We start from the raw sequence: 25990 nt of genomic DNA on the forward strand, positions 1-25990 counted from the left end.
CATCAAGCAGGACTCGCTCTCTGGTTTTTGCCGCTCTGGGCAGGTGTCTCTATGGCACCTCCGGGTTTCTCTGCCGTAAAGCCGCGGCGGCGGCGGGGGGCGGGCGTAAAGCGCGACTGTCGCGGAGAGCGGCGGCCGCGGAGGAGCCGGAAGGAGACGCGCGGCGCCGGTTGGGCGATAAAATGGCGGCGGCGCCTGGGCGTCCCGGGGGCAGCACCGGCGACGGGGCGGCGGGAGGAGGAGAAGGAACCGCCGCCGCCGCCAGAGGTACCGGAGGGGCCCCCGACAGGCCCAGCCTCTGGCAGCCGCGTCCCCTTCCGAGGGCCCCGGGATGGCAGCGCCGGGCCTGCGCGCGGGGCAGCGGAGTCTCGGCCGGCCGCCTTTTCGGAGCCCCCGCGGGCGGGGGCGGTTTCTCCGCCTTCCCTTCCACGAAGCGCGGCCAGCTTTGGGACCCGTAACAGGACGGGGCGTCCGGGAAATCCGGTTCTCTGAGGCGCCTTTTTCTCTCCCCCGCTTAGTCTGATCGCCGGTTTCTCTGCGCCGGTTCCCGGGTGTTGCCGACCCTCCCCCGACGTAAGAGGCGGCAGGACAGGTGGGTCGGGGGCTTCTCAAGGGAGGTGGGTCCCGCTTGAGCTTCTTCAAGGGAAGGATAGGCGAGGAGGAGCCCCCCGCGGGTGCAGAGCAAAGAAGGCGGGGAGGGGCTGGGACATCCCCCGCATCCGTCCCGTCCCCCCGCATCCGTCCCTTCCTTGGGGATCCCAGCTGAGGCTCCCTCCCTCCCCTCTTTGGGCAAGGGGCCGGTTCAGTCACCCTCTTGCTCGCCCCACTTCTGCTTAGGGGCCCGGCCGGGCAGAAGCCCCTCCCCTCCTCCCCTCCCCTCCTCTCCTGGCCAGCTGAGGTCGGTGGTCCTGGGGGCGGGAGGGGGAACTTCGGAGCCTGTTCAGGATTCCCTGAGGGGCCTTCGGGCTTTTGTGACCTCAGGTAGGAAGAGGAGTGGAAACAGGAAAACCGCCGGCCTTTTGTCCTAATTTCGGAGTGCCGATTTGGGGTGCAGGCATCCCCTGAACTGACCCCTGTCAGGGGCCCAAAGGAGTTTCCCTGGGAAGAAGCAGAAGGCGGGCTGGGACCCCAGAAGATGCTGGTGAAGGCTCCACGCCTTCCCAAAGAGATGGCTCCCCTTTGAAGGGCCCAGGAGGGAGAGCCGCCTTCCTGGGCAGCCTCTGCATACGCTGGCCAGGAGGTTAAGGAGGGTGGTCCCCTCCTCGTTCTTGCTGCCCACCTTTAGGGGAGCTTGGGGGTGGGCCGGGCTTCTTCTATTGTGAAAGGATGCAGCCCAGATGCATGTTGTCTCTTTTATTAGCACCGAGGCATCGGATCTGGGCTGGCATTTGGAGACCCCCTGTTTACTTGGAGACCGTTGCTCAATGGCGTGGGTGTCTTTAAAAGGATGTTTGTTGTTAATTTTGTTAATTATCAGCCATCTTGGGAACCATCTGGCTGTAGGGAAGGCGAAGTATCTTAAATAAGCTGTGTGATCTAAACAAAAAAAAATAAACGGTGGAGTTTTATACTGCTGATCCCGCTCTAGAAACCTTCCTTATGGTTAGACCTTCCTCATCGTGATCTGGTCGGACTTCAAGGCGTTTTGGGCCCTTCTTATCTTGCGAAATGGGCTCTGAATATGAGAACTTTGAAAAATGTACCTCCCTGCTGCCTCGGCTGGGACCTTCCTTGGGTGAAGGTGTCAGGGCAGCTGCTTTCCAAACAGAAGGGCCCTGATGCCGTCCCTGCTGGTGCTCCAGAGTTTGCCAGGCTCGTCTGCTCTGGTGCCCTGTGTGAGCGTGGAGGGGGCTGTGCCCTCCTCCGCCTGGGTGCTTCGGTGCTGTGTCTGAGGGCAGCTCTTGGGCAAATGGGGCAGAATGGACTCGTGGAGGCCCTAATCCACACTGGAGGGCTGGGAGATGGGCCAGGCTTTACGGTCCTTCCTTTCCTGCCACAAACGGTTCGGTTCACCGGCTGCTCTCTTCTCTTTCTCTTAGGGCGAATTAGAATAAAGGAGCAAGATGTCAGACGTAGGGAACAGCACAGAGGGGAAAACGAATATCCCTAACGGTAAGGGCAGAGAGAGAAGCAGAAACATTTCTGGTGTTTGTTGCCTGTTGCAGGGCTGTGAAGGGCACCGTGCCAACTCGCTGAGCTGTGTCTGGGTGGTAGAGTGGGCAGTGCAGACGGGCTGGATCCTGCCTGCCTGCGACACAAGCCCACCTCTGACCGCCTCCATGCGGGGAAGCGACTCCCCTGCAGCTCTGGGCATTTGGGCGTAGCAGCCCTGCGAACGAGAAGGGCAGAGGGGAGGCCAGCTCAGCCTTCTGACCCGGATATGGTCTCCACACACAGGAAGCTTGTCCAGCAGCCCGGAAGAGACCTCCGGCACCACGGAGGGGCCCGAGACGTCTTCCGGGGTGGAGGTGGAGGCTTCTGACCTGAGCCTCAGTTTGACAGGCGACGAGATGGGCCCCAGCCAGACTTACACAGAGAGCTCCACGGAAGAGAAGGACTCGGACAGCATGGAGGAGACAGGCCACTACTCTGTCAACGAGCTGAATCGGACCTACGACCGCTCTCCCTCGGAGGAGGAGGAAGAGGAGGAGGAGGCAGAGGAAGAAGAGGAAGAGCAGCAGCAGCAGGAGGAGGCGGAAGTGGAGGCCCAGCGTTCCCGCTGGCGAACACACCGCAAGCGCCCCAACCAGGACAGGGACTCCTCGGACGATGAGCGGGCCCTGGAGGACTGGGTGGCCTCGGAGACGATGGCGCTGCCCCTGCCACGCTGGCGAGCCCTCCAGGCACTGCGGCAGAGGGAGCTCGGTTCCAGCGCCCGCTTCATCTACAACGCCTGCGGGGCCCGGCTGTTCGTGCAGCGCTTCTGCCTGCAGTACGGCCTGGAGGGCCACGGCGGCTGCGTCAACACCCTGCACTTCAACCAGCGTGGGGCCTGGCTGGCCAGCGGCAGCGACGACCTCAAGGTGGTGGTGTGGGACTGGGTGCGCAGGCGGCCCGTGCTGGAGTTTGAGAGCGGCCACAAGAGCAACGTCTTCCAGGTGGGTCGCAGAGGAGATTGGAGCGGCGCCTTCCAGAAGGCCCAGCCTCCCTGGCTTCCCTGGGGGAGGGGTGCTCTGGCCCTGGGAAGAGCTCTGCTGGCGGGTGGGGCTCCCCTCGCCAGCCCCGGTGCTTTTGCCCCTGCAGGCCAAGTTCCTCCCCAACAGTGGAGACTCGACCCTGGCCATGTGTGCTCGGGATGGCCAGGTCCGCGTAGCTGAACTCTCCGCCACGCAGTGTTGTAAGACCACGAAGCGGGTGGCCCAGCACAAGGGTGCATCGCACAAGGTGAGAGGGTCTCCTCGGCTGCCCCCCCCACTCCCCCGGGATTGGAGGGCCTGGGCCCGATGGGCTGCCCACACCTGGCCATGGTAGCGCACCCGAGGAGGAGCTGGCGCTAGGCAAGGCGAGAGGCTGCCTGCTCCTTTCCCTGGGACGCCTCTGCAGAGGCCCAGTTGCTCTCTCTCGAAGGGCCACCGTGAGCCAGTTCTGAACTATGGGACTTTCCTGCACAATTCTCTGAAGTGCTGAGCCGGGGGGGCCAAGCTGGGCCACTCGGGGGCTTCCCGGAGTTCTTCGCTTGCCGAATTCGGGACCACATCTCCCCACCGTTGTTAAAAGGCCCCTCAGCTCAGCCTCCCTCTCCCCTAGCTTGCCCTGGAACCGGATTCCCCGTGCACTTTCCTCTCGGCAGGAGAAGACGCTGTGGTTTTCACCATCGACCTGAGACAAGACCGACCGGCTTCGTAAGTGGCCATCCGAGCGGCTGGTGCTTCCCATCGCGGTGGCGGCTCAGGGCGCTGAAGGCCTCGCTTTGTGTCCCTAGGAAACTGGTTGTGACCAAGGAGAAGGACAAGAAGGTCGGCCTCTACACCATTTACGTGAACCCAGGCAACACGCACCACTTTGCTGTGGGAGGCCGAGATGAATACGTCAGGTCAGCGGAGCCACCCACCCACCCACCCACTCCCCCTGCTGGGCCCTTGACGCTCAGCTGCGCTGCCACACTCGGGGAGGGAGTCTGCCTGGCCCTTGCTTGGGCTTTCGTCACACCTTAATCCTGCTAGCTTGAGGACTAGAAGCTTGCTTTTGACTTGGAGAGAATGAGGCTGGGGTCCCCTGGAACCTTCCCTGTGGGTCGCTGGTCTCAGCTTTCCTTTCTGCCTGTCTCTGCCAGGATCTACGACCAGCGGAAGATTAATGAAAATGAGAACAATGGGGTGTTGAAGAAGTTCTGCCCCCACCACCTGGTGAGGCCTCCTCTTCTGCCACCCCCATTCCCAGGGGCTCTCGGGGGGCAAGCAGAAGCTGTGGGGGAGTTGACAGCCCCCTGGAGCCGGACACTCCCCTGGGGTCTTGGCAGGAAGCTGGGGTGGGGGCCTTTCTGCCTCTGCCACAGGGCAGGAGGCGGCTCTAGGGAAAGTCCCTGCGCTGGGGAAACCGGGCCAGGGCCCCGAACGGTTTGGGGCCGTGAGCGCCTGCACAGAGGGCCTTTTCAAGGAGCTCTGCCCCTCCCTCCCTCCCCCTGCAGGTGAACAGCGAGTGAAAGCCAACATCACCTGCCTGGTCTACAGCCACAATGGCTCAGGTATGGGGCCGTGGGGAGCCTGGGCCCGGCAGGGGTTGAGAGGCTGAAGGCCAGGGCGCACCCTCTGGCGGGGGAGGGGGGATGGCGGCTGGGCGGCCACCTCCAGGCGCCCACTTGGGGGTCTCTTGCAGAGCTTCTGGCCAGCTACAACGACGAGGACGTCTATCTCTTCAATGCTTCCCACAGTGATGGAGCTGAATACATCAAGAGATACAAGGGCCACCGCAACAACGCCACAGGTGAGACACCCCCCGTCCCTCCCCAGCTGGCCCTGGGTGGCTTGGTGGGGTGGGGGGCCCAGGCAGCAGAGAGGCAGGTGGGGGCCTCCTGGGCAAAACTGGCTGCCATTGTCATTGCCGCCCCCTTCTGGCTGGAGGAGACAAGGGTTAAAATACGCCCCCCCTTCAGTGCACCTCCCTGTAGAATGGAGGCCCGGAATGCAGGTGGAGAGGGACAGACTGGCTTGGTCTGTGGTGTCCTTCCGAGCCCCCCTTTAATCGTCCGAATCAAAGCCCCCAAGAGGGTTTGTCCTCGGACCAGGTGGGGGATGCAGCACCCCTTGAGGGGGCTCCCGGCCTGGCCTGAGGGGTCTCTGCGTCTGCTTTCAGTGAAGGGGGTCAACTTCTACGGCCCCCAGAGCGAGTTTGTGGTGAGCGGCAGCGACTGCGGCCACATCTTCCTGTGGGAAAAGGCCTCTTGCCAGGTGGTGCAGTTCATGCAGGGTGACAAAGGGGGCGTGGTGAGTGGGGCCTTGGGGGCTGACCCCCTGGAGGGGCCTGGCTGGGGGCTGCCGAACCAAAGGCCAGGGTGGGGGTGGGGGGCCCAGCCCCCCCCGTATCCCTAGCCCTCACGTGGCTCCTCCTGAGCTCGGGGGCCTCTGCGAGCGTTTGCAGCCCCTTCCTGTTCCTGTCTGGTTGCCCTTGCAGGTCAACTGCTTGGAGCCTCACCCCCACCTCCCGGTTCTGGCCACCAGCGGCTTGGATTACGACGTGAAGATCTGGGCCCCCACTGCGGAGATGCCCACCCAGCTGACCGGCTTGAAGGAGGTGGGGAGAGAATCCCAGGTCCTCCCCCCTCCCCCTTCCCCGGGGTCCCCCTTGCAGCTCTCCATCCTCCCTCTGCTGCTGCTCCCCCTCCAGGTGATCAAGAAGAACAAGCGGGAGCGGGATGAGGACAGTCTGAACCACGCAGACATGTACGAGAGCCACCTGCTCTGGTTCCTCATGCACCACTTCCGGCCTCGGCGGCGCCACAGGGTGAGCAGTCCTCCCTGCTGAGGCGGGGCATGGAGACCCTTCCTGCTCCGGTGGGGCCGCCCCGGGGATCGTTTCCAGGAGCCCTGGACAGGCTCCGCCCTGGGCCCCATGGCCCGGCCTCTCAGCTTGTGTTGCAGCATCGAAGGGGGAGGAGGAGGAGGAGGGCTCCCCAAAGCCTGTGGGGCTGAGGCCGCTCCTTTTCTGCAGCGCCAACGGGATCCGGGCACCGGAGTGGCCGACAGCGACTCTGAGGACTCCCTCAGCTCCTCGGACACCCTGGACGAAGACGAGGAGGGCCCGGACCGGGTGCAGTGCATGCCTTCCTGAGTCCCCGGCGCCACGGAATAGGCTGCGGAGAGCCTGCCCTCTGGAATTAGGCCCCCTCTTCCTGCTTTAGATGAGAGGCCCAGCCTCACCCTGCCTGCCAGCCCTGGCTAGCGGGGGGGGTGGGGGGGCGGCTTGGCTCAGCCCCCGCCCTTGGACTCTCCCTCTCCCTTTCGGCCCCCGATGAGTCCCGGGGCCCCGGATTCCTCTTCCTGGCTGTGGTTGCCGCCTGTTCCCTGCGAAGCTTCTTTGGGGTGGGGGCTGAGAGTTGGCTTGGTTCCTCCTTTCTGGGTGGGGGGCTCCTCCAGAAGCACCTTGGAGATGTACTTTCATCTCAACACCACCACCCCCCAAAGACACCCGGCTGCTGCATGTTGAGTCCAGGACGAGAAAACCTGGATTCTGCTTTTTCAGTGAAGATTTGGGAGTTTGTTCCCTCTGGGTTTGGTTCCCCCCCTCCTCTCCCCCCCCCTCGTTCTTTCTTTCTTTTGGTGTGTTTTTTTTTTCCAGCAGCTCTAGGCACAAAGGACCCCCTTCCCTCCCTGGGCTGCCTAGAGCTGCCTCTGCTGTGGAGGGCGGCCACTCGCTGAACAACAACTCGGAGCATAAAGTTTGAAAGGTTTGACAGCCGACACGGCCGCCTTGTTTTTCCCGTTCCTCTTCAGGAGAATCTCTTGATTTTCAAAGCAACTTTTCCCCCACGATTGCTGTTTAGAGGTCTAATTTTATATGTATTAAACGACAAGAACCAAATTAAACTTGGATGTTATCAAGTTAAAATTATTGTAAAAGTTTAAATATATATATATAAATATATATTATATAAATGCAATAAACGAATTGAGAGAGAGACCCGGTGCCATCTACCGCCAGCATCTTTGCTATTCCTTGCTCTTCTGTGGCTGCCTCGAGTTCTGAGGATGGCTTGGTCTTGTCTCAGCTGTTTCGTCTGCCCGGCCCCTCGCCTCCCCTGGGGATTGGCCTCCCTGCCCCCGAGTCGATGGGGGTGTGAAATCCCCTCCGGTGCTTTTTGGGAAAACTCTGTTCAGAAAACCTGTGTTAATGGGGCCGAGGACATGAAAGGTGGACACTCTCCACCCTTTGTGTGGCAAGCCAAGAAATAGACATATAATTGTCAGTTGCTCTATGCACAGTGCCTTGATTCTTAGTGTGTTGACTTCCTTTGCTTTTTGGAGAGGGGGGGCGGGCTATTTTAAGTGGGCCTCCTCTGGGGCTCCAGCTGGGGAGGGGGCTCGATGCTGTCGCATGAAAGGGGTGGAGGGTGTCCTAGTGCCCATTTTGTCAGTCTGCATCCTTGGGCCTAAAGGCTGCCAGTCCGACCACGGCCAGATGTAGCCCAACGGGGTCTCTGGCTAATTTTAGCAGCAAGAAATTCTGGCTGGGATTTGGGAAAGCAGCTTAAGGCGGCCTGAGTGCCACCAGGGTGCTCGCCCTGCCCCGTGGCGAACGTGGGCTCTAATGCGCAGCCCTGCGAGGTAGGCCCTTGCAGTTCCCTTCTGCGAAGCTTGTTGGATCGTAGTGAGGCAATTTTCCATCGGTGATGTACCAGAGCAGCGTATTTGATTTCTTTCTTAAATAATTCTGCCATCTGAGACGAATGATGGATTTTTTGAAGTTAGAAACAACTATTCTGTTACAATTCCTCTTTGCTTTTTTATTATTATTTTTTGGTCCACTTGACAAAGAAAATAAGTTAACACTGAGCACTCCATATTATATTTAATATACATATATTTATAATATATATGTACACACAGTTAGCACGGTCTGAGCATCGAGGCCAGGGACGGTGGGAGGAAAGGGGGAGCGCTGGCCACAGAGGACAGGATTTGTGCCTTCGGTCGCTCCTCGGAGCTTGGGGGTCCTGTGAGACCCTCCCCCCTGCCCATCATGAAGCTACCCTGACCCAGAGGCGCCCCAGGAAGAGCAGGGCTGCTTTAAGCTGCTTTGCGCTTCATTTCATTTCGAGAAATTCACTCGCTCTGAATTCTACACCTCCCCTCATGCCCGCCCCACCGGATACTATTTTTACTTGGTGCTAATTTGCAGTGAGATCAGCGCCATCTGTTCAGCTGTAAACACTGGAAGAGAAACATACTAATTTAAGGCCAGTTCAGGCAATGTGGAGTCTTCCATGTTGGTCCTGGGTGGCAGGGAGCAGCGCTGACCCTGCGGGCAGAGCCGGGCTCCTGGGCACCATGGCTGTCCCGGGTGGGGCAGAGGCCTCAGCGGGAGGTTTAGCCTGGAGCCGTGCGGGGTTCAGGGGCCTGGAGCCGTGGGGGGTTCAAGCCGTGGGGGGTTCAGGGGCCGTCTGCTGGCTTCCTGCCTCCCTCATCTCTTGCAGACGTTCACCTGAGAATTCAGTCCTCTTTCCCCCGTCTCGGAAGGGCCCCTGTCCTTCCTGCCAGCTCTTTCCAAGCATCCCACGGAGCCAGACGGCCCAGCCCCACCGACCCTGTGGCCACGGTCCCCGTAAGGCCAGCACCCAGACTGCACGGGGCAGACAGAAGCAGGAACGGGAGACACGGGGGGGGGGGGCGGCTTTGAGGGGACGTTAAAAGCACAGTTCTAGCCCAGCTGTTTCTATGCACACCACGAGCACAACACGAGTGTCAGGAAAGGTCACGCCACTTGAAGGGGCTCGAGGAGCACAGGATGTCGGGGCTAAACACAAGTATAGTCAACAGAAGCGCTTCGCCTTCCAGCGCCAGAGAAGCGACTTGGCCGTTTCCCGAAGGCCCGGGGCGTTCTGCACAGGCCAGGCGCCGGGAGCTCTTCTGTGCCGGACGAACCAGGAGCCCCGGCACCCCGCAGCCTCCACCCTGCTTCTGGCTTCTCCCTCGATGGCTTCCAGGTGTTCCTCACTGGGTGCCCCCCTGCCCCTGCTTGTGTGCCAGGACAGCAGGTGGGCAGGATGCCCCGGTGAGGCCGAACCGCTTGGTCCCTTTCTGAGCAGAGGCAGCTGCAAAAGCCACTGGGGGGCACCCACATTTGCAAGCCCCACACAGTGGCTGTTTTGAGGGGAGGGCAGTGGGACCCTGGGGTCTTGGCCCCCATCAGTCTGGGGCAGGAAGGAAGTTGGCCAGGTTCCTTCTCCATCCCGGTGGGGAGTGGGATTGGTGGCTCCAGCACCCAGTGGGCGAGGGCTGGTTTGAGGGGGGCGCTTGGGTAGGATGGGCCTAGGAGGGGGCTGCTCCTTCCCCCAGCGTCCCATAGAGGGCAGGGTGCAAGTGTGGCCAAAAGGGCAACTGACCCTCACCTCCTGCCCCCCACCAGAGGCACAGGAAGGGAGTAGAAAAGGAGGCACCCGTGGAAATGCCTGGAGGCCGCTGGGGTGGGAGACCCAGGGAAGGCACCGCGTGGACAGGGGGGCAAGGCGGGGTCTGTGACAGGAGGTGCTCTGGGCCCCTGGTTCTGTTCTGCTTCGGGGGGCTCTGGTCTGGCTGGGAAGGAGCAGGCGCCCCCATCGGACCTCTCTTCCCAGTCTGCCTCCTGATCCCTTGGTCCTTCGCTTCCCCGCCAGCCTTCGGCGGCAGCCCCAGTGGACCCGGAAGAGCTGGCTGAGCCCACACCCCTCCCCTGCCCTCCCCCAGAAAAGGAGGGCCCTGTGCCTGGATGTGCCTGAGGGGGCTCCACAACCTTTCCAGGTCCAACCCTGCTAAGCAGCTGCAGCCATCCCTGACTCCTGGGGGGGGGGGCGGGCAGGGAGTCTCTAGGGCAGCTGCGGAAGATGCGGGGTCCCTGGCAAGAGAGGGTGGCAAATCCTCTGCCCCTTTCTACTGCCCCCCGTGTCCCACCTCTTCTTGCAGGCTCTGGCATTCCTCTGGCAGTGGCCCCAAAGCTCCTTAGGGGCTCCCCTGCTCTCCATCTGCTCTTCCCTCCCTCCCTCCCTCCCTCTCTCTCTCTCTCACTTCCTCATTCCTTGCAAAATCCCCCCGTCCATCCAGATCCACCTGCGGGTCCCCATCGTCTCTTGCCCAGCACAGTGGGTGGGGGAACAGCAGCAGCAGTAGGGTGCCCCCCCCCACCCTCAAACAGGCCTCAGCGGCCTCCTAAAACATGTATCAGCCAGTGACCCGGGTGAGAAATGGGGGTGTGGACCCCCGTCTCCCTTTCCCCATCCAGCCGGGAGAAGGCAGAGAAGGACGTAAGCGGAGGGGAGTGAAGGGGGAGCCACAAAATGTCTGAGCCAGGGCAGTGGAGGGGGGGGGTGGCAGTGATCCTTGGAGCTGGGCCCCTCCATGCACGCGCACACACTCGCACACACACACACACACACACACTAGGTTTTCAGGCCTTTTTGGGTGGGGGGGCCAGTTTGATGATTTCTTCCTCCGAGGGCTGCCGAATGATGTCTGTGGAGAAAGGGAGGCAAAGTCAGAAGAGCCGGGGGCTGGGGAGAAGGAAGTCCGCCCCCACCAAGGCCAGGGTCTCCTGACCTTTGTACTTTTTGGCACTGGGGATGCGGGTCAGTTTGGTGTCCACCTCGTCCTCCTCCGAGATCTTCAGCACTTGCGTGCGGTACTCCACCACCCGGGTCAGCAAGTCCGGCCGGCGGGAGATCTCGAAGATGTGCTCGATGTAGGAGAGGTTGTCTGCGCGGAGGAGACGGGCGCAATCAGGGCAGGGGGAGGGGGCAGGGCCGGGGGTGGCCCTGGGCAACAGGGAGCAACAGGCTGCCTGCGTGGCTGTGGCTGCTGCGGCTTGGCAGCTTCCAGGGGGCGCCTGACTTGGGTGGGTTGAGTGGGTGGTGCGTGGTGGTGCGAGGCTGCTTGTGGCGCTGGTGCGTGGGTGGCCAGGCCGCTGGTGCAGAGGCAGAGGGAGAGAGCGGGTGGGCGATGTGCAAACTCTTGTGAAGGCATCCAGGAGGAGGGAGCCAGCCCGAGAAAACAGCCCTGGCTTCTCTTCCAAAACGAATGACATCACTGAACACCATCTGCCCCCTTCCTCTTCCCTCCCGAAAGGCAGGCAGGGGCTGGGGAGAGGGCAGAGCGCCCAGCTGGCTTGCTTGGAAGACGGGAGCATCGGGGCCCCTAGCCTAACTCCTTTTGGGGGCTCACGGGGCATCCTGGTTCCCCTCCCAATTTCCCCCAGCGCCTCACCCAGCCAGCTGCATTTAAATCTCCCACTGGCACTCTCGGGGTGGTGGGGGTGTCAGCCAAGGGGTGCCTGGCATTATTAGGGCACCAGCAGAGACTTTGGGGTGGCAGGCTTTCCTCATCTGAATGCTGTGTCCCTCGGTTTCTCCACTTCAGTTCCCACCCGCAGCCCCTCCGGGTGGCCTCCATCCCTCCCAGGCCCCCAGGAGCCCCCAAATCTTCCCTGCTCCCCCTCCGCTCCTTCCCACCTTTGTCCAGTTTGTTGTGCTTCTCCAGAAAGCCGAACCAGTCCTTGCCAGTGGCGATTTCCTCGTGCCTCTCGCTGGGGATGTCCTCCTTGCAGGCCGACTTCAGCTGGTCCAGGTCTTCGTTGGTGATGTTCTCGGCCAGTTCCTCCAGCAGCCTGCTGTACTCCGCCATCTCTGCAGAGGAGATGGGGGCGGGTTAGGCCCTGGGAGGACTCCCACCAGGCTGGGGGATTGCAACAACCCACGCCGGGCACAGGTCTTTCCGTGAGAAGCAGGTGCTGCTTTGCCAGGCTGGGCATCGGCTGCAGCCGCTTCAACCTCCCAACGCCTTGGCTGGACTCTTTGGGGTCGGAACACGGCCACTAACAGCCCATTTGCCGGCCCAAGGGAGCTTCTGTCCCCCGTCTCCTCCTCCAGCTCCTTTCCTACCTGACTGCAGCTGGAGCACTGAGCAGGCTGCCTGAGCCGCTCGAGGCAGGTGGCAAGTGGCGCTTTGGAAGAGTGTGCCGACTGACAGCTGGGGTGGGTCTCCCTGCTCCCCTCCCCAGAACAGATTTCTGCATCCCAGCAGAAGCCTGATTTCCGCTCTGCGCTGTGCCCAGCGGCTTAGCGATGGGGATTAGAGCATTTTTCATTTGGAGAGGAAGACCACAGGAAATCATGTCCAGACAGGGGCAGCCCCCAGCTTTCCAGGGTGCTCCAGAATCCCTGACCACAGACCATCTGGCTGGGATGGGGAGGGAGGGATGGGCTGGGTCAGATGCGGGTCACGAGGACTTGCCTATTTTTCACAACTGCCCCCGGGCACCGTCTCTGCTCGGTTCTGCCAGCTCCCAAGGAAGAGCGGACACTATCGCCAGTGGGCACCATCCTGCAAGGGGGCGGCCACATCCTTCACCCACTTGCTTGGCAGAGGCGCCCAAGTTGCACCACTGCTCTGCCTGATCAAAGGCCAGCCCGCTGCTTGCTTATGGGTGTGGGAGGGGGCTTCCACCCCTCCCTGCCGAGCGCAGCCTCTCTCTTCCTTTGGGGGCTTGGCAGAAAGGCAGCCTGAGACCGACTCCCCTCCACACCAGCAAAGGCAGGACTGGTGGGGCCTTTCCCTGTGGGGGGGGAGGGGGCACCCACATTCCTTTCCCACATAGATTCCTTAGATGTGAGCAGAGGTCCTGGAGGCACAAAGGCGCTTGTTTTCCTCAAAAACAACCAAGCGAGCCAAGCACATCCCTTCCCCTCCTTACTTCCCTGACAAACAGGGTCCAACTCCGTGCCTGCTGGTTCGCTGCCATTGCAGCTCCTGCTAATTCTGCCTCAAAACCCAGGGATTTATTTTGCAGAGATAAAAAGCAAATAAAAAAGTTGACTTTCCAGACAACATTTAAGAGCTCTCCTTCCACCCAGCCCACCTCTTCATTTGAAAAATGCACTTGCTGAAAGAAAGCCTTGCTTAGGGAGGCTCAGCGAGGGAAGAGAACCGTGAAGTTGTGGAAAGCTGGGTCTGTAGGGACGCCCAAAGGCATCGTGCCCAGAAACCCTGTAGGCACCGGGGCGATTGCATGAGCACCCCCTCCCCTTTACCACTCTCCTGTTCCTGCCCAGGAAGGAAATAAAGGACACATGGGCCCAATGTCAATGCCACCGCAGTATGGCCAGGCGTGCCATGGATGGCTTTCCTGTGTCTTTTGCAGCAGGAGCACCCGGGCACCCATCGTCCTGCTCTTCTTCCCGACAGGTGGAGTGGCCACAATCAGGCCCAGACCACCCAGTGGTCCCCAGGGTGCCAGAAACCCCTCAAATGAGGTGCAATGGCCAGGGGTTGCGAGGGCCACCCCCTTCAAGCTCCTCAACCAGACTTCTCTGCCCGCCAGCCGACAAACTCTGATCTCCAACCCACCCAGAACCCCCATTAATTAATCTGTTCCTGTGCAATTACTCCCATGCCTTGGTCACAGCTGCTTATTATCTCACAGCCCCCCCTCAAAAACACGCATTTCTGCCCCTGCAACATCTCTTACTCCTAAAGTTTCCTAAGGTCCCCCTCCCAAAAAGGCTTCACATTATCTGTGCCACGTTTGCAAATTGCTATTCCCCCCACCCCACACACACACACAAGTGAAATTGCCGTGTTCCTTCTCTGTAATTCTGATGCACCCAAATGTCTTCAGGTACCCCCTCCCATCCAGGTCACGCCCAGGGAGGGGGGAAGCCCCCAGAGGCCCCGGAAGAGGCCAGAAATCCAGCCTCAATTGGGGCTGGTTTCCCCAGCAAAGGCTGCCCTCCCAGAAGCGAGCCAAGCCAGGGCTTGGTCTCTGCTATCTCCCTCCCCTCTTTCCTCTCGCTGGGCCAGTCCAGCTGTTGCGGCAGCAGTAGGGAAGCGTAGTGGGGCCGGCCAGCAGGGACAAAGGGGGTCCAGCCTGACTTCCCCAGGAAGAGGAACTCCTGCTCTGCTGGGGAAAGGCAGCCCCCTTTCCAGATGGCCGCCTTGCCTTCCTTCCCCCCCCCGAATGAATTGTTAATGGGGGGGGGGAGGCTTGTTGGGTGCTTGCCCTCTTTTCTTGTCCTTTCAGGGCCCCAAACAACGGCCTTCCCTCCCCCTCCCCTTCCTCAGGCCTGCCAGGTGGCAGAAACCCAGGGCCTGGCAGAGGAGGCTGGGAGCCAAGGAGCTGGCACGGGACCTGCTGCGCCTTTCCCAGGCCCCCGGAGCCCACGAGAGCCTCGGCCTGGCCCAGTGGAGGGAGGGGTGGGTGCTTGGGGCCAGGCATTTGGCAGCTCGAGGCCAGTGGCAGAGCCCTGGGTGTGGTGGGCACCCGCCACCCACTGCAAGGCACGACAGCCGGAGGTGGGTGGCCTCGATCTGCTTGGAAGGGGATGGGCCAGGTGGGCCTACTTTTGAAGTGCTGCATCTGGGACAGTCGCTGCTTTTGTACCCCACCCGCAACACAGGGAGGTCTAGGGCAACCCCAGAGGTGCAGGGCCACACTTCCCATTGTCCCTATAGCCACTAAGATGCATTGCCTCTGGAAAGACTTGGGTGCAAATCCTCCCTCGACTCTGAAGGAGGGGCACCGAGCAGCCTTAGGCCAGTTGTGACTTCTTGGCATGTCCTGCCAAGGGGTGCAAGGGGCAAGCTGCAGTTGGGAAGGGAGCGAGGGGAGATGCCCTCAAGATGCCCTCCCTCCCTGCTCCTTGCAAAGCCCAGCCTGTCCCTTTAAGACCCTCCCCCCTCAAGCCTGGCTTGCCTTCTGTTTCCTTCTTCCTCCCTCCCTTCTCCTTTTGTGCTGGGACTGATCTCTTGTAGCTCTGCGCTTTGTTCCCGAACTTTTAAGTTATGCAAAGCACATGGACGTGGACCGAGGGCCTTTAAAGAAAGGAAAAGCAAAACCAGCCAGGCCTTTAGTCCCATGTAGGCTGAATGGAAGAGCAGGAAGGGCTAGATATGGCTGAATGGGGCTGGAAAAGCCTTTGAAAGAGGACAGGAGCAGATTTCTTTCTTTACTGAGGAACCCTGCCACTCTCCTTAGACAGGGGAAAAACAGGATTTATTTGTCCTCCTGCTTCACAAAAGGAAAGGTTTTCTTTCAAGGCAGTTCTGGAGCTTAAAGTTTGGTGCTCTGTTTCTTTGCAAAGCTGAGCTGCATTTAGTTAGAAAAAGGGGTTTATTTATACAAAAGGTCAGTTTCTCAGGAAACTCTTTTGTCCAAGATGGCGCTTGTGGATGACAAGGCCTCCGAGCTGGGAATCTGGGGCGTCTGTAGTAACAATTTCCGTTTCCCTCCGAAATCCTCTTGCCTCAGAGGACATGTCTTTCCCTTCCCTTCATTTGTAGGGAAACATCATTCTAGACCTAGAGGGTCCTCAGGAACCACCCAAAAGGCTGACGATGTCAGATTAAAATGCTTTGTTTGGTGGCTTCTTTATCCCAACCAACCGCTTGCCAGCCACTTCCCCAGGAGGGAAGCCATTTTGAGAAGGACAAGCAAGACTTTCCTCAGGGCTGATGGATTTTCTTCAGCTGGTGCCCTCACATTGCACTGAATTGAAGTAAACATTTCTGGAGCAATTTCCCTCAGATGATGGCATCTCGGGATAAAAATTATGTGGGAAAGTCTTTGAGCAAGAAAACTCTTTTTCAGAGCAGCCTTCTATTCAAAGATGGCTCCAAGATGGATGGATCCTGAGGGAAGGCTAATCTCTAGCCACAACAGCTTTATCCGGCTTTGCTCCCCAGTTTCTCTCTCAAACAGGCACACAGTGCAGAGAAAAACTGGAATTAAAATTAAAAAGAAGACATTTCTCAGACTAGAAAGAGAGAGCAGCTGTTGAGAGCATGGCTGTCCTTCAATTCCGGGAGGCCTCAGAAAGAGGAAAAATATCTTAAGAACAGAAAAAGGCACACAGGCATTTGGCTCTTTCTTACATTAGCCAGGAACAACTTAGCTTTGCTCAATTATTAAATATGGATTAATTTATGGAAGAAGTCAGCTGGAAAGGCAAGAGAGGCAGGCCAGGGACTTTATCTGACAGAACTGGAAAAAAACCAACTTTATTCCTTCTTAGTCTTCAAGCATGAGATAGTCCTTTCAATCCTGCCTCTAAGGTCTTTTGTCTTTTGCTTTGTTAATTCATTACATCTAACTTTAGGCTGTCTTCTCCCGGCACTGCAACCTCTACAAAAGTACAACACATGATTAAAAGCAATAAAAAACCAATAGTAATCAAACTCTATCCAGGATGTGCCAAAGCCCCAGACAGCTGCTGGCTCATAAAATAGAGAACTGCATCTGCAAGACAATCTCAAGTTTACTCAGAGGGAACCTTCCAGCCATGCTTCCTTAATCCATTTCTTTCCTAACTTGTGATTTCTAGAGAGATGGCTTTTATGAGAAAACAGAGGGGGAAGTTTATTCACAGTTTTATTCACTCTCTTGAATGCCACACAAAGTCGCTTGTTTGTGGGATGGGGGGCGATATAAATTGGTTTAATAAGTGAAATAAATAAATCCCTGCTGCGAAAACCAAACCAATGCTGTGGGCATGGAAAGGTTCTGCAAACTCCTTTTCAACAGTGGGGAGCCCCACTTTGTGGGCTTAAGCCCTGTTATTGCAACAAGACAGTTTGAGCTGAGTCATCCCAAAGGCTAAGCCCCCTGCGAACGTGACATGCCATCACTAGGGGTGACATGGCATGGGGTCTCCTTCTCGAGCAGGGACTGGACTAGAAGACCCTCCGGGGTCCCTTCCAACTCCATTATTCTGCTCTTTCACGCAAAGCCAGCCTAGGAAATCCAGAATTAAGGAGGCTCCAAGGAGAAAAACAGGGACCTTCTGCATTTCCACGAGGTTTTATTTGGAGGGATTTTTCTGCTCCCTGCTTTTCTTTCTTCCAAGCTTGTTTTTCCCCTGGCTGAATCCACAGCAAGTCCTGGTCATTGGGAAGTCATGAATTAATGGAAGGATCTGAAGGAATAGAGAGCCCAGTGCATAGCATGACCAGACACCAAGTCATGTTAGAGACAACAACGTCTCCAATTCGTCTTGGGAGTGCAAATCGGAAGAGCAACCGAGCGCTGGGATCCAGCCATGTTAGCCTTTCCTAATTGCAAAAGGCTGAACGCTGGTCTGGATTTGCAGCAAATCCTTCCTTTCCAGCTGCTGACAGCTGTGGAGTTGGGTGGGCCCATAGCCAGACCTTGGTGGAAGAGGAAAACACAGGAGCTCCGATGATATAACCACACAATTTAACGTAAACAGCCTTTGTTCAATTGTATCGGAAAATGGGGTGGGTTTCTCAGTAGTCGCAGACTCTTAAGGAAAATTAGGAAAACACCGAAAGGGAAGACTTTTTACTGGTCCTGGCTTCACTCCAGGAATGATCCCCTGAAGGAATTGGTTCAAAAAGGCTTTCATCCTTGCCAGAAAGCTTGCAGCGGGGCGGGGGACGACTGGAAATACAGATATATTTCAGATAGAAGAGATGCTTTTTGCACTCAGAACAAATCTGAAAGCTGGAATTGGGACGCTTGGTTAAGGCTTCCCAGGATGACTCACAGCAGATATTAATTAAGATGCATTGCTCCAGGGCACTCCGAAAAATGTGGAGTTAATTTCCCTCTCCATCAGGCCCTGGAGTGGACCTCATTGCCTTACAAAATGGGTGGGAACCAGCTTCTTAGCTTGCTGACCCAAGACAGCTCCATTGTAATGCAGAGCAGAGCAGAGCAAGATCTGACAGGATTAAAGGATCCTCCTTGCCTTGCTGTTCTCTCGCTGGTGGCCAGGGAGAAGCCTGTGATGGCTGCAGAGCCCCCAGGGGGATGCACAGGCTGTACCAGAAATGGTGGGGGAAGAACTTTCTGCCAAGATAAAGCAACTGATTAAGCCACATCCTTAGAAAAACAATAATAAAAGCTAAACTGGGACTTACACAAAGATGGGGTTGTCTTGGTGACAATGCAGCCATGAAGGGGAGGGCAGGGCAGCCCTTTGCACAGCAGAGAGTCACACCGCACTGGACTCCGGGAAGGCCTCTCCGTGCAAGGGGGTGTGGTGGCTCTCTGGTGCACAGGCTTTGGCTGTTGCCACTGGCACACCCGTCTTGCAGTATCCTATGCCTTGCGGGGATCATGCAAAGGGCTGGTGTGCTAGGGTGGATGCCCCGATCCCGGGGCTGTGCATGGTTGCAGCACCATTTAAGTCAGCAGCTGCTGCTGCTGCTGCTGCTGCTGCTGCTGCTGGCCTTCCTGTCTGTGCATTATGGGAACTGAAGGAAGAAAAGGGTGTCCTGAAGAGGTGGAAAGGCCGTTCTGAGCCGAGCAAACTGGGCACTTTTCCTTATGCAGACCAGGGACACGGCAAGCCCTCCAAACAAAATCAACAAGCCCAGCTACCGGAAGGGGGTTGCGAGCAATCTCCTTTGTCTCCATCCATGGCTCTTATGCAAAGTGGCTCATCCATATGCATAAGCGGTTCATTCATAAAAATCCGTCCTTCTGCAGGCAGCTGGGTGGCGGCCTGAAAAAGGGGGAGGGAAAGGGAGGAAGGAAGGAACTGTGGGGAGAAAATAGAGCTGTGATGAGAGCCATTATTCCTCCCTGGGTCTTGCCAAGAATATTTTCTCACAGACCTGGAGGGAAAAATAAAGCTGGGCTGGAAGAGCTGGGGAGAGGGGCCTGTTTCTCAGTTGGGAGAGAATAGAAAGTCCTCCCTCCTGCGCTGATAATCTGCCAGCCTCAAACTCACTACAGTGGCCGAGAGTTGAAAATGGCCTCTCAGTGACTTGGAAACTTTCAACTGGAGCATGGATTTCGGTTTCTGTGGATGCCACAGGAAGACAAACTGTCCCAGGAGAGGGAGGGTGCAGCACTGAAGCTCCCCAATATTGATGGGGCTAACAGTGGCACAGATACCACCAACCAAGGCTCTGTGAGCAAAGCCAGAAGATTTGGTATGGGATGCTGCTATGAGAAACGGACCCTCTGTGCCAGGCCTCTCCTGGGGCAGGGAGCCTCTGCCGAACCACCCCGGACTGAGGAACCCAGGAAACCTGGCAGAGCCATCTTGCAGGAGGCCTGTCATCTCTGCAGGCTCAGAGGGAGCCAAAGCTGCAGGCGGGGTAGGAGAGCCAAGCGGGGAGGGCAAATTTTAGGAGAACGGAAGGCCGTCTCTTAATGGGTTGCTCCCTTTTTAGCTTGACGATGTCTCCATCACTGGACTCTGAACCGTTCGTGGGGAAAAGTGGAGCAGGGAGATTTTTCCACCCATAAATGGCCCTCTGGCTCCTCAGCTGCTGGCCGTGTGATCCTCGGAAAAGTTGAGGGTTGCAGCTAAGAGCCATTGTGGAGCTGAAGATTAAAGCCCGTGTTGCAAAGCAAGGATGTGGTGAACCATGCAGCCAGGCGGTGGCAAAAGGAGTCTCGGCTGGGTGCGGGGAGGATGACAAGCTCTGCAACAAAGGCTTTGTGAATGCAGAAGGGAACAGAAGCGGCTGCGATGAAATGAGAGTCAGATATGGGTGGCTCTAAGGTGGAGACCAGGGACGGGGAAGGTGGGAAGAGGATAGCGCCCTGCTCTGGGGCCAAGGCCTTGCACCCAGGCACAGGGGCAACTGCGCCCACCTCTTGGCCTCCTGGCCCTTCTCTGGCAGCTCAGAAGAGCGGCTTTGAGCCAAGGATGGAAACTGTCAGCCGCACCCCCAGGAGCAGAAGGGACAGAGCGTGCCCAGCAGTTAGGAGTGCCTGTAACTTGGTGGAGCAAACGGGGAGGGGAGCAGAGCGTTGGGAGGGGGGCATGAATGAAAGCCATCCAGCTTGAGTTTTCAGGAGCAAGAGAAATTGCCATGGCAACTGCTAAGCAAGATGTGCCTTTCCAACTCTCCCTGACCCCCTCCCTTCCTTTCTCTCCCTTAAACCTATTCCCTTTCCCATTAAGTGCAAAACCCTGGAGACCCCCACGGGCGGCAAGGCCCTCGCCCAGCCAGGGTTTGCTCTCCAGATGAAGGTGCAATCCAAGCCTGGTCCAGGTGTGGCCCCGATTCCTGTTGCACAGGAGAGATTTCTGCCACTGGGTTCCCTGATGAGCAGGGCTGGTTAACACCTTCAGAGGCACCGTGGCAGACAGCCAAGGCTCTTCAGCGCCAAAAGGCCCCTTCCCGGTGGCAGAGGAGCCATTTCCCTCCACCTCAACTCCTCTCTTCTGGGGACGATTGGCCAAGGGTCAGTGTTGGCTTCCCAGAAGAATATCTAGCTATGCGGTGTTTCTAAAACCCTTTGAAAGGCAGAGAGGGGACTTGGGGTGGGAAGAATCTTGCTGTATCCTTCAAGTTTGAGTTATCCCTTTAATATCCAAGGTGAACCGTGCCTGTGAGTTTCCGGAAGAAAACTAATTGAACGGTATACGCAGACAGGCAAGCATTTTGCCCTCTCCCTGTTGCCATGCCACCTGTGAACTCACATTTCACTGCAACAGAAACTTCCAAAGGCGTATTGGCAGAAGTGGAACCAACCCGCCATGCTGAACATAAATGTTCTCCCCGAAGCCCTCCGTGCTTGGCCATCGGGCTGTGAGCAGAGATTCCTCTCTCGCTTATAGGCAGGCTGACCCCCTTGGTCCTTTCCTGCAAAGCAGTAATTTAATTTGTGACACAATATGGCTGTTTAACAAGCTGCCCTTTAACCCCCAACCATCTCCCTTCGGGCTGCTTCTTCAAAGTGTGGCCTCCCTTTGACAGAGAGGAGGGACTTTGGCCAAGGTCTGCAGTTGGAGGGCCAAATATTTCCAAATATTGACTGTTTTTCTAGAAAGGCCAGCTGAGCGAGGGGCAGGTTTCCTAAGGATCGCTGCGGACAGGAGCCCTGTTGCGAGGAAAGAATGAAGCTTTTGCTACGCCCTCAAAAATTAACCGATGGCTTGACCAAGAATGTCCAATGCCAGAGCCGACTGACCAGTGCAAGAACATGCGAACTGGGAAGGATGAAAGTTTGGAAGGCCTCATGGAAACGCGAAGTTCCAGCAGACGATGGCAGAATGTTCTTCATCCCATTTCTGTTCTTCCTTTCAAAATAGGGGGGGCAAGGCCCCCTGCTCCTCAGGCTCTGGGACGGACCCTCCTGGATGGGATTCCTCATTTCCACAGACAGAAAACATCCGCTAGGAGCACGAAGGGCTCTGACCCCATTTGGAATAGAGCAACTTTTTAGTTCTCCAAGTTCTGGAAATGCCAGCCAGCCACCGACCAAAAGGAGGACCCCCCACTTGCTGAGGCCAGCTGGGGGTGGGGTCTTAGGGATGCCCTGCTTCCCCAACAGAAAAGACCGTCCTCCCCCCAGCAAATGCAGATGTGGAATGCCAGAGTCTGCAGCTCCAGCCTCCTGGCCCAACTGGCCAGTTCAGCTTCCTCTGCAGGGAGGGAATTGCATCAGGCTTGCCCCCCCACCCCCCACCCCAGCCTCAGAGCTGGTTTGGCTCGCCTTTCCTTTCCCCAACCCCCCTGCTCACCGGTCCTTTCCTCTTGTTTTGTTTTATGTTCCTGGTTTTAAAGAAAGTGCAGCTGCTTCTCACATGTTCGACAAGAGCCCCACCAAAAGATGCAGCCCCTCCCCCTCCCCGGAAATGGAATGGAATGTCCGGTGGGGGGGAGGGGGCACCGGTGGGGAGGAATATCGAAGGCCGAGGAGGAAACAAAGGCAAAGAGGCAAAGCACAGGGAGCCACGCCGTGCCTGAACAATGGCCTGTTTGTTCCCTTCCCCTGCGCCCAAATCCTGAGACAATGAGAAGGGACCGGCTGCTCCAGGCTGACACCCAGAGAGGGACGCAATTCAGGGCGCGGGCAGAACGGCTGACTGGTTTTCCACCCTCGGCCTGTCAGGTGGGGAGGGCGACTGTGCCTGGCTGCCTCAGGGAAGCCGTTTCCCTGGGCCCAGCCTTGCTTGCTTCCCCAGGAGCCGTTTGTGAGGGGCCAGGAAGGGCCCACCTTGGAAGCAGGGCCTGGGATGGAAGATGCAACTCACCCCCTTTGCCCCGGAGCTGCCAGCCCTCCAGCCCTCTGGCTCCCTCCCTTTCCCCTTTGGCACGGCCCTCGGTTCCCTGGCCCAGGGCGGCTGTGCCAGCGGGGACGGGCATGGCGCCCCCATCTGCAGTTCTACCCTGAAAGCCCCAAGGCTTCCTTCCTAACAAGCCTCAGCGATTGGACCCAGTCAGGTGTTTCGTGGGAAGACATGAAGCTCCGAAGAGAATCGCCGCACGGCATCGGAGCCGAGACCACAGAGCGGAAGCGGGTTGCAAGCGGAAGCCATGTTTGCCTGCTGGCCTCTCAGAATAGTTCCAGCTGGACAGCAGGAAGTGCCTGAAGCATCAGGGAAGTCTACTGACCACCCCCCAGCTCTGCTCCATCCCTTGCAGAATGCGGGGTGAAACAATCTCTGTTGACCTTTTAAGTCCGGCATAGAGACGGATGTGCCAGGTCCGTGCCAGGCATTCAGCAGTCCTGGGAGAGAGGGCAGAAGCAGCACCATCTGCCACGGTGCAGCTCTGCCCTCCAGAGACCTGGCGAAGCACTTAGCAAACAGGTCGCCCAGGAGGAGCTCCTGAGGAAGACTAGAGTTCGAATCCATGATGAGGGGCCAGGAAGCCTGTTGGGTGACCTCCGGCCACTCTCCTTCTTTTTCTGCCTCCTCCTCTAGCTTTTCTCAGAAGATGCTCTGGAGGCCAGACCGGCCAGGACATCTTCAGCTGCTGGAGCTGAGCAGAAATGCCCCACTGACCAGAGAGGAGGGGAGGGAGGGAGGAGAGCAGCCCCCAAGTCCACCAGAAGCCAGAAAGGACCCACGGGGCGGGGGGGGGGGTCAGAGTCAGCAGCACGGTCCAGAGGGCCCAGCTGGAGAAACCAAATCCTGGTCACTCTCTAGGGAGTTCAGTGCCATCCGTGAAATGCCAGCCCTGCGAAGGCTGGAGGGGCCGGTGGAAGATTCCACGGAGGGGAATTGCAGGGGAGAAGAGGGCAGGGTCAGCAGAAGACACCCCCAGCCCCCCAGAGCAGGTGGAAGAGCCAGGGGACACCACTTGCCCACTGAGAGGCATGGAAGGGAACCGCAGGGAGGGAAGCAAACTGTAAAAGAGTCTAAGGACAAAAGGGGGGCAAAGTCGAGGGCCCTGTTCCCCAACTTGTTTCCAGGAGGGGATGGAGCCTCATGGGGGGGGACGGGACCCATGGAGTACCTGGCCCTGGCCCAGCCCGGGCAAACCAGGGGGCAAGGACCAGATCCGCACACTCGGACACTCAGTCCAGCGTCCTCCTTTACAGGCAGGGCCAGAAGGGACTCTAGGAGGCCTCTTGCTTGGGGCGGGGAGAGAATCCTGCAGGGTGGGAGGGAGGAGCAAGGACTACCAAGACTCCACCCCCAACCAGAGCCTGGACCCCCAGCCCGTTTGGGGCGCCCTGGTGCTGCTCCCTGGGGTCAGGTGCGGGTGGGCAGGCGGGCTTCCCTCCTGCTGCTTCATCTGAAGCCAAGGAAGGTCCCGGGACCTCTTCGTCCAGCCTGGGCTGTCCCGTCTTGGGGAAAGAGCGCTGCCCTGGGGCGCCTCGGAGCCTCCCCGCAGATTCCCCGCTCTCCGCTGCTTCTCGGCGGGAATGGAGGCGCTTCTCGGGCGGCCGCCCTCACCCCTCCCCTTCCGCACCCTGAGTGGTCGCTTCCCTGTAAGTGGGGCGGCGTGAAAGAAACTCGGCCGTGGCCGGTGGGGCTCTCGGTCCGCACCCCGCCGGTAGAAGGCCGCGCTCGCCTTCTCTCGCTTTTCCCCGGGCCGGGCCCTTCTCCGCCGTCCCGGTTCCCGGAGTCCAGGCGCCCTGGGCGCTCCCGCAGCCTGAGCGCTGCCCGGAAGGCGGACCCGTCCAGGAAAGGCGCGGCGGGCAGAGGGACGGCCGGGCGAGCGGCGGCGGCGGCTCCCCCTGGGGCGCGGAGCCAAAGGACGCCGCCGGGCAGCGTGCAGGTGGCCGCGCCCCTTTCCTCCGCCGGGCTCTAGCCGGAACGGCTGACTCCGACAGGCAGCAGGCGAGCCGGCCCGCCGGCCGGGAGAAGCCAGCGCGGGCCAGGAGGGCGGCGGCGGCGGCGGAGCTCGCCAGCAAGGGCTGGGCGGGCGGGCGAGGGGCCAAAGAGGAAGCGGCGGCGGCGGCAGTGATTCACGCGGATTCCGCGTTTGAGTCACGGTCACGAGGAGGAGGAGGCTGGTCGGCCGGGGGTCTCGGACCGCGCCTGGGGGCTCCTGCCTCGGCGCCAGTCTCCGGCTCAGCTGCTCTGCCTTGTGGCGCCGCAACCGCCTCTGCCCATGTACAGAGCGCCCGCGGTCGGTTCCGTTGCCGCCAGCCGGAGGCCACCCACCCTTTCCCCCCCTTCCCGGAGCCCGGAAAGAGGCGCACGCTGCCCGGGGCTGGGACTTACCCGCGGCAAGGAAAGGTTGGAAAGGCAGAAGGACACAGGCACCGCCGGCACCGCCGGCCTAGCGAGCGAAGGGCGTCCTGGCTTCGCCTGCTGGGACGGGATGGGCGACCCTCGAGCTGGGCGTCGCGGCTGCCCAGGCGGCTTCGGCTCTTTCGCAGGCTCTTCTCCCGCTCACCCCACCCTTCCTCCTCCTCCTCCTCCTCCCCCTCCCCGCCGAGTGATGTCAGCGGGAGAGGCTGAGCTATTGGGGGAGAAGCTGGCGGCTGGGTGGCTTTTTGTGCCGAGTGCCTGGCTCCGGATCGCCTCGGAGAGAGCAGGAAGCCGAGAGCGAGCGGGAAAGAGGGCGCGCGTTCACACGTGACGCCCGAGGAGGAGGAGGAGGAGGAGGAGACGGCAAAAGAAAGGAGAGCCGGCGGCTCTCTAGTCCGGATTGAGGAAGGGGGGTACCTCTTGAGTGGCAGTGCCCAAAAGCGGCCCCCGAAAGATCGGGAGTGCCCCCGCGATGCTCCGCTTCCCAGCCTGCCGCTCCGCTTGACTTTTCATCCTCGGGGACGGGCCGGGAAGAGACCTTCGGCCGCCCCAGGGTCCGAAGGCCCGTTTCTGAGGCTCCTCCTCCCTGGAGTCGCCTGGATGAAAGCCCTGCCTGCCCTCTGCTCTGCCCGGGGCTCCCGGGCGTCCAGAGCAGCAGCGTAGCCAGGAGGACCCCCCCGGGGCCGTGACGGAGGCTCCAAAGCCGTGGGCCCCTGGCTGGCCCTGAGCTGAAGCCCCTCTGGCAGAAGAGGCAGCCAAGGGAGTCTGGACCCTCCCCGGTGCGGAGGGGCCAGGGCTTCTCTCTCACCTGGCCAAGGCAGCCCAACGAGCGGCGACAAATTCCGGCCGATATGGGGCAGAGAGTCATGGGCCGTCCCGGAAACTCCGGGTGGGACCCTGCGAGGGGGGGGCAGAAGTGTGACCAGAGGGCCAAGTCCCTTTTCTCTGTGGGGAAACCACCGGAGGGGGCTGCTGCTCCCTTCCCGAAGCTCCTGCGGCCGCTTCCGGCCCCTTTTCTGCTCTGCCAGGAATGGAACCGGAAGCGTCCGCTGAGAGAGACCGACAGAAGAAGCCGGGAAGTGCCGGCCCTCCCGGCTGCCCCCAGCAGGGCCAGGGGGCAATTAAGGAGAGACCGCGAGGAAGCCCCCCCTTTGCCTCGGAGTTCAGCCCCTTCAGTTTGGTAGCCACCGGGGACAAATCAGGGTCACAATAGGAGGGTTACTCAGTACTTAATTGTGGAGATTAATTCGTGGTTATTGATATTGCTTGGCTGGCTGACAGCCCTCTAAGCCCCAACAGTTTTGGGTCCTCATTTTACCCATCTTGGAAGGATGGAAGGCTGAGTCAACCTTGATCCGGTGGGACTCGAACTGCCAAACTGCAGGCAGCCGGCAGGCA

General features: G+C 59.1%; 2 protein-coding genes across 3 annotated transcripts; one reads left to right on the top strand and one right to left on the bottom strand.

Moving 5' to 3' along the window:
• The first annotated feature begins 108 nt into the window (after positions 1 to 108).
• DCAF8 (DDB1 and CUL4 associated factor 8) lies at positions 109 to 7130 on the top strand. The gene is given in 15 exon segments (XM_026685923.2): positions 109 to 267; positions 519 to 592; positions 2040 to 2112; positions 2398 to 3098; positions 3244 to 3384; positions 3748 to 3842; positions 3923 to 4033; positions 4274 to 4346; positions 4628 to 4637; positions 4640 to 4684; positions 4816 to 4923; positions 5293 to 5423; positions 5611 to 5730; positions 5824 to 5940; positions 6148 to 7130. Coding segments are annotated over 13 exon segments (1821 nt in total). The 5' UTR covers positions 109 to 267; positions 519 to 592; positions 2040 to 2063; the 3' UTR covers positions 6268 to 7130.
• On the bottom strand, positions 6758 to 25222 carry PEA15 (proliferation and apoptosis adaptor protein 15). 2 transcript variants are annotated; one of them, XM_026685928.2, is made up of 4 exons: positions 24563 to 25222; positions 11633 to 11806; positions 10725 to 10880; positions 6758 to 10640 (listed from the first exon to the last, which is right to left on the bottom strand). In XM_026685928.2, exons 2-4 carry the CDS (start codon positions 11802 to 11804, stop codon positions 10576 to 10578), a joined length of 393 nt encoding a protein of 130 aa, XP_026541713.1. In that variant the 5' UTR covers positions 11805 to 11806; positions 24563 to 25222; the 3' UTR covers positions 6758 to 10575. The 2 variants fall into 2 exon arrangements, with proteins under 2 accessions (XP_026541713.1, XP_087799721.1); XM_087943595.1 differs by having other exon boundaries at positions 24559 to 25108.
• Between the last annotated feature and the right edge of the window lie 768 nt (positions 25223 to 25990).

Source organism: Notechis scutatus, chromosome 14, assembly GCF_049901735.1.
Source record: "Notechis scutatus isolate UNSWTSFEM ecotype Mainland chromosome 14, rNotScu1.2, whole genome shotgun sequence".
NCBI lineage: Eukaryota > Metazoa > Chordata > Lepidosauria > Squamata > Elapidae > Notechis > Notechis scutatus.